The 12,278-nt window shown below is 40.3% G+C and overlaps 2 protein-coding genes across 2 annotated transcripts in view; both read right to left on the bottom strand.

Annotated features, from left to right (window-relative positions):
• Positions 1–1,058: 1,058 nt before the first annotated feature.
• Positions 1,059–1,352, bottom strand: LOC136163472 (translation machinery-associated protein 7-like). The gene has a single exon (XM_065927909.1). It carries the CDS (start codon positions 1,335–1,337, stop codon positions 1,143–1,145), a length of 195 nt encoding a protein of 64 aa, XP_065783981.1. The 5' UTR covers positions 1,338–1,352; the 3' UTR covers positions 1,059–1,142.
• A 2,481-nt stretch (positions 1,353–3,833) lies between these two features.
• GAD1 (glutamate decarboxylase 1) overlaps positions 3,834–12,278 on the bottom strand; it is a 35,452-nt gene continuing 27,007 nt past the window's right edge. Inside the window, exons 12-16 of the mRNA XM_065927907.1 lie at positions 10,330–10,408; positions 9,047–9,196; positions 6,904–7,011; positions 5,369–5,458; positions 3,834–4,007 (exon numbers count right to left, since the gene is read on the bottom strand). Of these exons, the coding sequence (XP_065783979.1) occupies positions 3,834–4,007; positions 5,369–5,458; positions 6,904–7,011; positions 9,047–9,196; positions 10,330–10,408 (601 nt within the window). The remainder of the gene's footprint in view (positions 4,008–5,368; positions 5,459–6,903; positions 7,012–9,046; positions 9,197–10,329; positions 10,409–12,278) is intronic.

The raw sequence follows: 12,278 nt of genomic DNA, 5'->3' as shown, positions 1-12,278 counted from the left end.
TATCCAGCAATAAAAGGAATGAAGTCATGATGAATGCTATATCATAGATAAACCTTGAAAACATCTGAAGTCACATTTGGTCACAAAAGACTACATAACTGTGTGATTTCATTTATATGTGATGTCTAGAATAGACAAAAAGCCGTGTAGTGGCTTCCAAGGGCTGGAGAGGATATGTATATGGGAATGAGGAATGTCTGCTGATGGGTACAAGGTTTCTTTGTGGGATGATTAAAATGTTCTAAATTTGACTGAAGTGATGGCTTTAGAGCTGTGTGAACAGTTTACAAGCCAGGGAATTATATACTTTAAAATGAGTGAATTACATGGCATATGAATTATATTTCAATAAAGCTGTAGCAACAACAAAAGAATGGTTAAAATTTTAAAAAATCAACAACACCAGATGTCAGCAAAATATAGTGCAACTAGAAAATTTCTGCAATGCTAGTGAGAATACAAAATGGTACAGCCACTTTGGAACTAGTTAACCTCATAGATAAACATACTCTTGCCATATGATTAAGCAATCCTACACCTAGTTATTTACCCAAGTTAAATGATAACCCATGTTCACACAAAAAATCTGTACCTTATTGTTTATAGTGGCTTTATTTTAATTGCCCCAGGCTGGAAACAACTCAAATTTCCTTATGTGAGAGAACAGAAAAAATGTACATTCATACAAATAGAATACTACGCAGTACTAAGAGGAATGAACAAATGATACAGACAACAACATGGGTGAATTCCAAATGCATGGTGTTAGGAGAAAGAAGCCAGACTTAAAAGGTTACATATTATATGATTCCATTTACAAAATGGGAGAAACAAAACTCTAGAAAGAGGCCAATCAGAGGCTGCCAAGAATTAGGGGTGGGAGAAGGTGCTACTCACAGAGGGATGTGGGAGAATTTATGGGTGTGATGGAACTGTTCTAGGTATTGTGATGGTTACATTACTGAATGGGTTTGTCAAAATTCATATTACACTACACAAAAGTTTATTCTTAAATGTACACTAGGTTCCAAGACAACCCTTCATTCTAGCTATAGGCGGCAACAGATATCATGGCAGGGAATCCAGGTGTTTAAACAGGAATGGAACTAAGGGTCATCATTGCCTCAGGCACAAGGAACAGCTTACTTTTTGCCAGATTTCTTAATTCCACCAGTGGCCAGGGGGCCTTTCCCCGCGGCCTTTGCTTTTAGCTCCTCGAGTTTCTTCTGCTCCTCCTTCTGCTTCTGCTTGAATGCCTTATCTTCCTCATCCATCTCCTTGGCTTGCTTCTTGGGCTGCTTCAGGGGCTTCTTCTCTCTACCTTCGCGGCCCGACATGGCGCCTGCCGCCCCTTCCCCTCATATTACACTATAAAGAGTGAATCTTACTGTACCTTAGTTATATCTTAATTTAAAAATTTCTTCTCAAAATATTGTCCCATGAGAAAAAAATATGTCATAGACCAGGGACCTGGAGGCCAACTGACAATTTAACAGTTATCTAAAATTGTGACTTTGTTACTCTGACCCCTTCTCTCCCTAGATCTGACTGTAGATGGGAAAATACAGTAGCTGGAAAGAGTTAAAAAAGAAGTTGACTGTGTCTCCACCATCAGCCTTGCCACCCTGGACACGCCCCTCCCCGCCCCCAATGGACTGCAGTCTGAAACAGTATCAGGAGCAAGGGGAGAAACTCTATACTGGATACAAATTTGAGGTCTTGCTTATTACACAGAGTTGGACAGTTTCTAAAATGAGGCTGTTCTGTGTCTGAGAGGCCAGGAAAACCATGAGATTAGCCTGAATTCAAATAGAGGCATGGAAACAATCAACCCCTTCTTCAGAGGGGATCTGAAGGAACAGTTAGAGGAAAAAAGTGACTTTAACATCACTTTCCTATGGAGTCTAGTTTGTTTAATACAATGGTTACTTGTGCAATTGATATGCTATTAAAAACGACTCATTTAATCCCTACAAGTGCCAAATAGGGAACTCCTTGTATTCCAAATGAGATGGTATTATATATCATGGTTTAACAGAATATTCATAGAGAATGGTCTCTATTTCATAATAACCCAGCACCAAAATATATTTCTTGAGGAAGTAAACTGGGCCTACTGTAGAAGCATAAGCAGCTGGAAGGCACAATTCTGTGCTCCTAGAGGTATTCAGATACTGTAGAACCAAGTGGTGGGTGATCCCCACGAGAAGCAAAATTTTTCAGCCATGCACACTTCTGCAATTCTAGTCCTAGAACAGTGCCTATAACAGAAAAATAAAACATTTGTTGAATGAATGAATGGAACTCCAAGATACAGAATAGGAAAATGAAAAATAGGAATGATTTTTCTTTTTCCAAGTGTGAACCGCAAATTTTATTTAATTAGAATCCTAGTGATTTTTAGATAAGGGGCTTGGGATTCTTTAAGACTGGGTTGAGTCCCAACCTAATAAAGGTAGTGAGCATCACCTTAAGTCAGCTGGGGAGCATGAATGGGCTATGGTGATCCCAGCAACCATAACAGGAAACCTCTCTTTTCTGCATGAAACACATACTGAAAGAAAATTTTGTTCAAATTCTCCACAGAGAATATTTTTATTTATTTATAGTCTTCTTGCATACTCTAAAATGCACAGTGTGAATTTCCTTTCTTCAAAAACAGTTGTGAGCCTGGTCAGTGTGAGATCTTCAGAAAGTCTTCAGAAACAGTGCCTTAGGTTTGTGCTAAGGGTCACAGAGATTGGTCATGAACTACTACAAAATTACAGAAGACTTAGTTATTACCCAACAGTTACTAGAAAAGCATAGAGAACACCCAACATACAGCCAGACAGAAAGAGTAATAGAAGAGCAGATGCTATGTAAGTCACGGGATTTCCATATATACGATGTTATGTACAGTATCAGAATTCTTTTATAGACGGTAAAGTTATGCTTAAATCATTATTTTAAGGGCACTCTAATATAATACAAGGCTTACTAATTTCAGTCTTTTCTCTTTGGCTCACAAGTGCACGAAAATACCATAAACAATTTTCAGAACTCACTGCATTAATATATAAATAAGATACATTACAAATGGGAAGAAAATACAAGACACCTCTTTAACATGGTAAATCTCTGAATATAAATAAGCAAATATTTCATTTACCTACAAACAGTCATTGAGATCATTACATATATTCTTCCCCTCCCCCTCCCAAGGACGAACAACAGAAATATGCACAACCTACAGAAAATTAAACTCTAAATATACAGCAATAGTACACCTGAAACAATGACTCTGCTATTGTTTTCCCCTAACAGGATACTAATGGAGAGGGTGGGACTCTTGTCACCCAGTGGCACTTTTTCTCATCCATCATGACTTCAGATGGGTGAAATACTGACAGTGAGGTCAATGCCTGCCAACAGCATTTTCCTTGGTCCCCAACACACAGCATTTTGAAAAAACATCTTCTCTGGGGTGGCTGGGCAAGCTGGTTTGCGGCATGTTTGGCCCCTCAAGTAACTGAGGAAGAAGGTAAAATGGATTCTCTTGGAGTGGGAGACATGCTGCGATCTATTACCACACTCACTATACAGACGTGTATTTATAGAGAGAGGTATGTATAACTGTACATATATACTGCGCTCCTAATGTGCAACTTTTGAAAAAGAACATTATTTCCGGCTAACTCTAATAAGCTTAAGGAAGGTTTTAACAGTATTCTTCAAGATATTATGTTTTCCCTCAATGAAATGGCCTATGTGCTTCAGCAACATATAGAGGTTTGTTCTAGAGTGCAGAGGGGAAAGGGAAGTCTCAGAAACTGATGTACTGTGCGTGGCAATTACAGGTCCTGGCCCAGCCTCTCTATCTCCTCAATGAGGAAGTCAATATCAGATTGGGTAGCGGCTGGGTTGGAGATGACCATCCGGAAGAAGTTGGCCTTGTCCCCCTGAGGCTGGTAGCCAACCATGGTTGTGCCAGATTCCATCATCAGGGCTTTGATTTTCGGGGCCACCTTGTAAGGGAAAACACAAGACAAAACTCAAGATTGATACTAGCACCATGCTCTTTTTCATAATACAACCCATTTCTTAGCTGGAAAAAAAGAGCAATCTGCTTTTCATTATGTATTTACACTGACACAAAGGCAAAGAAATATTTTATATCCAAATTTCTTCAGTGGTTACTATCTAATGACTAATTTTTACATTGACATAAACAGTTCATTGACAATACTGTGATAGTTTCGAGTGGACAGAAAAGTGATTCCGTTATACACACATACACAGGTTATTTTTCAGACTCTTTTTCATTATAGGTTGTTACAAGATATTGAACATAGCTCCCTGTGCTATACAGTAGGACCTAGTGTTTATTTTATATACAGCAGTGTGTATCTGCTAACCCTAAACTCCTCATTTGTCCGTCCCGCCTACCCTCTTTCCTCCGTAACCATGTTTGTTTCTTATGTTTGTGAGTCTGCTTCTATTGTGTAAATAAGTTCATTTATATAATTTTTTAGATTCCACATTTAAGTGATATCATGTGATATTTGTCTTTCTCTGTTTGATTTACCGCACTTAGTATGATAATTTCTAGGTTCATCCATGCAGCTGCAAATGGCATTATTTCATTCTTTTTATAGCTAACTTCCATACTGTTCTCCATAGAGGCTACACCAATTTCCACAAAAAGTGTAGGAAGATTCCCTTTGGTTCACACCCTCTCCAGCACTTATTATTTGTAACTTTTTTGATGATGGCCCCTAATGACTATTTAAGTCTACTCAATCATACATTCCTACAGAAAGTATTGTGCAACTGAATTTCTAAAGTCAGACACAGGACAATGATAATAAAGTCAAAATCAAAAACAAAAATGAAAAATTCACATGGGCAACAATACAAATGAAGACATCTGTATAATCCAGCACCTGGGATACTGTCTGGCACATGAACTCTGCTCACCAAATATCTGTTGAATGATTAGAGGAGTGAAATATTATATAAATTAAATACAAACAACTATAAGTAACATATAAACTAGATATAGAAACCAGTAACTAAAATGAATCAGCATTAGAGTTGACTCAAACTTAATAAAAGATATTTTAACAGACATGGTTTACAGCACATGGCCCCTCTGATGACAAACGCCAACCTCATGCAGGGATGCATTCCCTAGAAATTCCCACTGCATCTGAACCACAGTGGGGACAATTCAGACCCAAGAAGAAGAATATAACAAGATGTCTCCGTATCACCCCAAACCTTTAGCTTTTATTTCTTCCTGTTCAGACAGACTCCTAGAGTGAGGATGTTGTGACCAGCCAGAGAAACTGCAGAGGGTTAGAAGAGACAAGGAGAGATTCCATACCCTGTGTAGCTTTTCCCGTCGTTCGGGGCTATCTGGAACACCCCTGAGGCTTTGTGGGATATACCAGAAACAGACGTTCGTATGCTCGGGCTGCAGCAATTTTCACAAACAAGCATGCATAAAAACAAAACAGAAAATTAAGAGAACTTGAGAGAAAGCTGTTCTAACTCCCCACCCCCATCCCTCAAAAAGGTTTCATGTTACTTCTATACTTGGGAGAACAAAGCCTGGTTTATCCCATCATATCTGGGAAGAGAGCTATTTTCCACAACCAATTTTCTGGATGATTAAAGTTACCCACCTTTGAACACTGAAATGTTAAAAATACTACATTTCAGTCATTTCAATAAAGGGTATTATCCATCTTGCCTTTTTGTAGTGCCTCATATATAGAAGATGCTCAAAGCATTGTTAATTGTTTTGGTACTGAATATTTTGACTTTATTTTATCAATACTAAAACTTCTCCTGATAATTCAGGATTATTATCATGAACATTGGTACTGGTTCTAAACTGTAAGACAGGGCTGACTGAGATATACTGAATTGTTCAGTGATCCTTCTCTAAGGACTCTCATGCTTTTTGAGTACTACTGTATTCTTGCTACAGTTTTTCAGTTTCCTTCCTAGTTGCTGTCTGCCATCACTGTGCCTACCTTTCATGGGTTGGAGACATCACATTCATCTTAACCTGCTAGTGGAACATTTAAAATAGTGTAAATGATGAGCGTGAGGCACCAGAGGTGAAACGCATGAGCACTGTATGATGGATTTGAACTGCTTAGGGCTCTTTCTTGTTCATTTGGCGACTCTCCAGAGTGTTACTAGTAGTTTAGGTGCCTGATAAATAGACTGAGTTGAATGCAGGCAGTATTTTATTACACTGGATTATGAGTGTAATTCCTTCTATTCAGCACTGGCTCCTATTCCAGCTTTATTTAGCTGTGAGCTCCAATAGGGGAGAGATGGTACCTGTTTTTGTCACTACTCTACATACAACCAAGCTCCCAGTCTGGGGCAAGACACAGCAGGCACTCAGCCAACACCAGAATAGCAAGCACCTTCCTGTGTGCAGTGTGGATCTGAACTCAGGGCAGAGACAGTTTTATCTTGCTCTCATCACAATGAATCTATGGAAAGTACAACTTCATTTTAGGACCAGTCTTGGGAGACAAGGGTATAGGATCGGTATACCCATCCCATGAGCTTCTTGGAACTGAAGAACATTGTCTCATGGAGGTACACCACCACAATAAGTTCCAAGAATGATACAGGGTTCAGACCTGCCAAGGAAAGACCTCTTGTCTATGAAGAGCTGGCTGAGAACTACACCTTTCTGCAAGAGAAGGGGAAAAGTCGTCCCAATGCTACTGGAAGAAACATTTGTGAACACAGAGGGAAGTAAACGAGGAGTGCATAGAATGAAAATTCAGAAGCAGCTTCTGGTAATGTGGGACACTACAGCTTCAGAAGCGTCCCTCAGTAAACTTCCATCAATAGATATTCGATACATGTTAGTTCAGGATGACAGCTTACCTCACCATCAAAAACCATCTCAAATTCTTCTCTGTTTTTAATTTTGGCATAGAGGTATTCAGCCAGTTCCAAGCATTTGTTGATCTGATTTTCAAAGCCCACTGTACCCTGTTTTTTCAAAAAAGAAAGAAAGTCATATCTGTTGGTGAAGAGTTGCCTTTCCCTGTGATGGCATTGAGAGGGCTCTGCTGTCTTTATCTATCAGAAATATACAGAAGAGTATTCTTGGAGATGGTTAGCAAGAACCATCTCATTGAATGTGTATGGTTTTCTCACAGCTCTGTATGTGATAACATGTGCCAAATCTCTTTTGAAAGCATTCTAGTCTCTGGGTAGTTAGCCTCAACAGGGCTTTTAGATTCTTGCTAGTAATTCACAGCCTGAGTCTGAAGCCCATTTTTGGTTTGCTTTAGGCTACTGCCACCCAAACTGTCGTCTACGGACACACACTGTAACCAGCCCATGATGAGATGAGTTGAGAACCTGAGATTAAGCAGTAAGAAACTTCTATGGCCGTTTGACAGAGTAATTTTACGTCTACTGAATCTCATTTTTAAAATTGATGTTTATATTTTGTATGGCTTTCTATTTCATCCTTCTAGCAATTCATCTTTATTGTATTGGTCTATGACAGGTTAAAGAAAACCCCAACTGGTTCTTCAGAGAGTTGGAGAAATAGTACTTTGGAACCTACCTTCCCCAGAAGGAAGTCCTGACCAAACACATCCCCCTCACTCCCGGGGAGGCTACCCTGCACATGACATCATATTACCCCTTTGTGGTGGCAGGCAGGCAGGCAGAAGGGGAAGCACTGGTCTTAGGACACGCCCTGAGACGGCAGTAGCTCCAAGTATTGACAAATTGGCTGAGCATGAGTTTCCAAAGCCAGCATGGCTGATTGGTGACAGCAGCATGGGGGGTGTTGAGTGGGCCGGTGTCAGCAAGGAGAGCAGATGCACGAGGCTTGTGGGTTGCTAATGCACCTGGGCCAAGGCCAACACTGGCAAAGCAGCAGTCATCGCTGAGCATGTGCCTGGGCCAGTCTGCTTTCCTCTTGAGAATGAAGCCCACACCAGGATCTCACCTTGGTAACCAATTCACTGTGAGCCAAACTTCCGGCAGATGGTTCAAGAGGTTATTGTTAGGCAAAACCAAGGCACAAATTACAGAGACAGGCCATGTGGTTATTACATTTCTGAATCACAGGGCTCTTTCTCTTCTTGCAATTCGTGGCTATTTATATGCTTAAAATACCTGTGATTACTTTGTGGTAGAAATCAAATTCAGACTATTTCTATATTAAGACAAAATGACTTAGTGAGGAAAAACACTAATAATCCATCAAATTCTTCCTACAGAAGGACATTTGACTAGATGTTTGGCTGGAAAACCTTGTTGTTTTGGTATTAGTAGACCTAATCTTGAAACTTACTAAAATTAATTTACAGTAAAGAAAAATGATGGTTGTGATCTAAAGCTGTGAAATCAAAATTGCCTTTACTTAGCTGCATAAAAATACTTTTGAAACAAATAGTCACATAGTATTCCTTCTCCTCATCCAAAATTTGAGGGAAATTCCAATAGCTTGCTTTTTTTCTTCTAGACATAGAAAAGCAACCCGAAAGACTGATAAACGCAGACACAGCATGCCTCAGTTTAGGATTTCTTAGAATCAAGTATACATTTTCTAGAAGAGGGTATGAAAGAGGCCGTTATTTAAATAGAACTTAAAACTGACATAAACATCCCATGAGTCGAGACCTCATAAAAGAACTCAGGGTTTTACACAGAAAAATGCAGTAATTTTATCTTTATCTCTTTCTCTACATCTGCACTAAATAATTTCAGTATCCCTAAGAACTGCCGTGGAAGCCCTTATCTTGGCAAAATTTTTAGTGCTTATAAGAGAAAGTTAAAGAAAATGTCATGCTAATTCAAATTGAGACTGAATGGAAAGAGAGAGAATTTGACATAAGGGATAAAGTTATTTCATTCACAAGCAAAGAAAATACAGTTAACTCAATTATCTAGATATTGATTACACACATAATGAATTATCTGTGATACAGCTTTGCCCCTCTTTTGCCAGCCAGCCTGTGCAAATTACACTTCTGCTCTATTTCCTGAAGGCCATTCTTCATACCTTTGCTTTCCACATCAGCCAGAACTTGAAGATGTCTACGTGGCGGCCACACTGAATGGCCTTATCCCCAGTGTCATAGGAGACATCATACTGCTTGTCCGGCTGGAACAGGTATCCCGCACACATCTGGTTGCATCCTTGGAGGATACCCTGCCATGGAAATCAACACATGGAAATCTGTATTCTCAGGACAGAAGTGTGGATGGCTTGGAAACAAGGCACGCTGGACTTGGGGTCACATACAACCTTTCTTCTAATGTCTCATGAGGACTTGCACTTGTCCCGATGTCCTTCTCTAAAACCACCCTTGGAAGAACCTTTGCCCCTTCTCCTCTGTCACTCTACTTGGAAAATTATCTTTCGTCTCAGATGCCAACCATGAGCGCCCACCCTACTGTCCCTCTAAGGAGCATCTGGAAATGTCTGTGGCTGTTTCGGGTTATTTCACAGATTGGGAATTGCTATAGCATTCAGTTGGCAGGAGTTGGGGATATAAACTTCCTACAGAGGATGGGACAGTCTCATGTGTAGAAGAACTGTCCTCCCCAAAGTGCCCCTTAAAAGGTGTTCCAGTCCTTTCCCAGATGAAGTTAACAGGCACTCTACTTAGGAGTGGAGAAAGGAGCATCTGCATCTGTGGCTGCCACAGGACAGAAACAGGCTTTTGTGGATGCTTCAGCGTGCAAAAGTTTTACTGAAAGAACAAAGCTCTCCAGACTTTTGTGGATGCTTCAGTGTGCAAAGTTTTACTGAAGGAACCAAGCTCTGCAGGGCGGGGTTCCATTGTTAGAGTCTTAAAGAAGAGAACAGGCTACTAACTCACAGTTTTTTAGTCAACATTCCCAGTTGCCCTGAGTTGACATTTGTAGTTGTGGTTCAGAGTAATCTGTTTCAGCTCTTGGGGACACAGACTCATGCTCAGAACCTGAAGTATGTTCCCGCCACCTCTTTTTGTCCTGAGGTGAGAGGTGGCAGCTCAGCCGATCACTCTCACTTTTGAGAGAAGGAATGTGAAATAAAACAATGCCCTTGAAGTTTCCTCCACTGGCAGGGCCTTGAGCACTGAACAAGAAAGAAGGAATTGTGCAGAGCAAGAGCCAAGGGAAGGTGCTGGGTTAGCTGAAGCCTAGCAGACACAGAGGGGAAACAACAGCAGGCCGAGCCAGGCTGTCAGCCTTGGGAGTTCCTCAACAAATACTGTAAGAAGACCTCCAAACTTCCCCCTTCTCATGCCCTCTAAAGGGTGTGCAGGCCACTAGCTCATCTCTAAGGGGAGGACAGACCTTTTCCTTTACGAGAATGGCAGAGCACTGCAGCAGCACACCCATCATCTTGTGAGGGTTCCAGGTGACAGAGTTGGCCCTGAAAGAAGCATATGATACTCTGAGGAGAAGGTGCAGGGGTCAGCAAGCGGCAACTGTCCACTTGAGGAAACCATCACCCCCCACAACTCAAGTCAATGCATCTTTTCAATGCCCAGTCCCCTAAACTGACCTAAGACTGGAGTGGATACCCTTTCTCTTCTCCAGGGGATCTTCCCAACCCAGGGATCGAACCCAGGTCTCCTGCAATTGTAGGCAGATTCTTTACCAGCTGAGCCACAAGGGAAGCCCCCTAAACTGACCAATAAGTGGTAAATAAATACTTTGTGGGCAGTCTCAGAGTACTAAGTAGCAGACTGCCTTCTCTAAAAAACTGCTATTAATACTAGCTAACATTTATGAAGAGCATTTATTATGTTTCTTAGTATCCCAAGAGCATTACAAGCATTTTATCAGTGTGGTGTCATGCTTATGAACTCAAGCTTTGAAGCCAGATTACCCAAGTCTGAAACCTTGCTCTGACATTTGCCAGTTTGGGCAAGTTACACAACTCCTTTGTGCCTCAGTTTTCCTGACTGTAAAGTGGGGAGAATAATATCTACCTCAAGGAATTGAATAAAGTTAGTAAAATGAGTTAGTAAATATAATGCTAATAACCATGCCTGAAATACTTAATTTTTACAACAACCCTATCATCTTAGGACTATTGTCACCTCTATTTTAGATGGAGAGAGTGAGGCACAAGAGGGTTCAATACACCACCCAAAGTCATACAGCCAGGAAATGTTGGAGTCAAGATTCAAATTCAGGGTGTCTGACTGTCAATCTAGTCTTCATAACCTCTCTGCTAGTCTGCCTCCCGCTGGGCAATAGACTCAGGTTCTTTCTGCCTTCCTTTTCTTACTTATAAAACGGACCGGTGATGCTGACCTACTTGCTTATAAGGTAGTATGAAGACTGACACATAAAAGCAAGGATCAGTTGGACAATTCCAGACTTTGACTACTTAGTAGCATTGTTTAAATGCTAAATAAACATAATCTTGCCTGTTTAGTCTGCAATGGTAGTTTAACAAGCATGGTCTCCTAGCAACCACATCACTCCGTCAGACACAATTAAATGGTTAAGGAGCGCGTTAGCTAGGACATTATAGAAACAAACAAGTGTAATGTATGATGATTAAAACTTGGGTAACTCCTTCCCAATGGCCTAGCCCACAGCTGGGCTCTGTGCTTTAATACCTGTGAAGAATGTTTTCCCCAGACATAGCAATTGGCTTGGAATTATACTGCCTCTGCTCTCCTTGGAGCTAAATTCCTGCTGTGAATTTTTAACCTCTTCATCTTGCCTAGGTCCAATAGAGGGAAAACAATTTAGTGTATACTTGACTATAGAGTCTCTACTGTTGTTCAAAGAGAACAAAGGCTTGAAGTACCTTCTACCACATGAATAAAGAAAATCTTACGAAAAGTTCTAAGTTGACTCAATGCTATCTCATTAAAAAGCATCAGTGTCAAGCCATATTTTAGAAGGTAGTGAATTTAATCCATTTTCTCACAGTTATCATGCACTGAACCATTAAACAATTATACACAGATCTCACAAAATATCTGAAATTTTTTTTTGAATGTCCTAAAGGACTGAAGTAAATCATTCTTTGGTGCTACAAGTGGAAAGTAGTAACATGCTGTAGATTTAGTTTCTTTCAGAAGACATATGTGCTTTAAAATGTTAGAAAAGAAAAAGTCTAGGGCAAAATGTTTCAAGTTTTCCCTTGACTCACAGATGGAAAATGGAAATTGCCTGAGAAATTTGAAGTACAGTTGGACTGGCCCATTTACATATAAGATCTTGTCCTCCAAGTTAAGGCTCATATAACTATGCTTCAGCAAGTTATGCTTCACCCACTC

This window comes from Muntiacus reevesi, chromosome 3 (assembly GCF_963930625.1).
Source record: "Muntiacus reevesi chromosome 3, mMunRee1.1, whole genome shotgun sequence".
Classification (NCBI taxonomy): domain Eukaryota; kingdom Metazoa; phylum Chordata; class Mammalia; order Artiodactyla; family Cervidae; genus Muntiacus; species Muntiacus reevesi.
The sequence above is the reverse complement of the archived record's forward strand: the minus strand, read 5'-3'. Positions and strand labels throughout refer to the sequence as shown.

Excerpts from the sequence above, each read along its gene's own strand:
- LOC136163472 (XM_065927909.1), bottom strand. The coding sequence starts at position 1,337 with ATGTCGGGCCGCGAAGGTAGAGAGAAGAAGCCCCTGAAGCAGCCCAAG.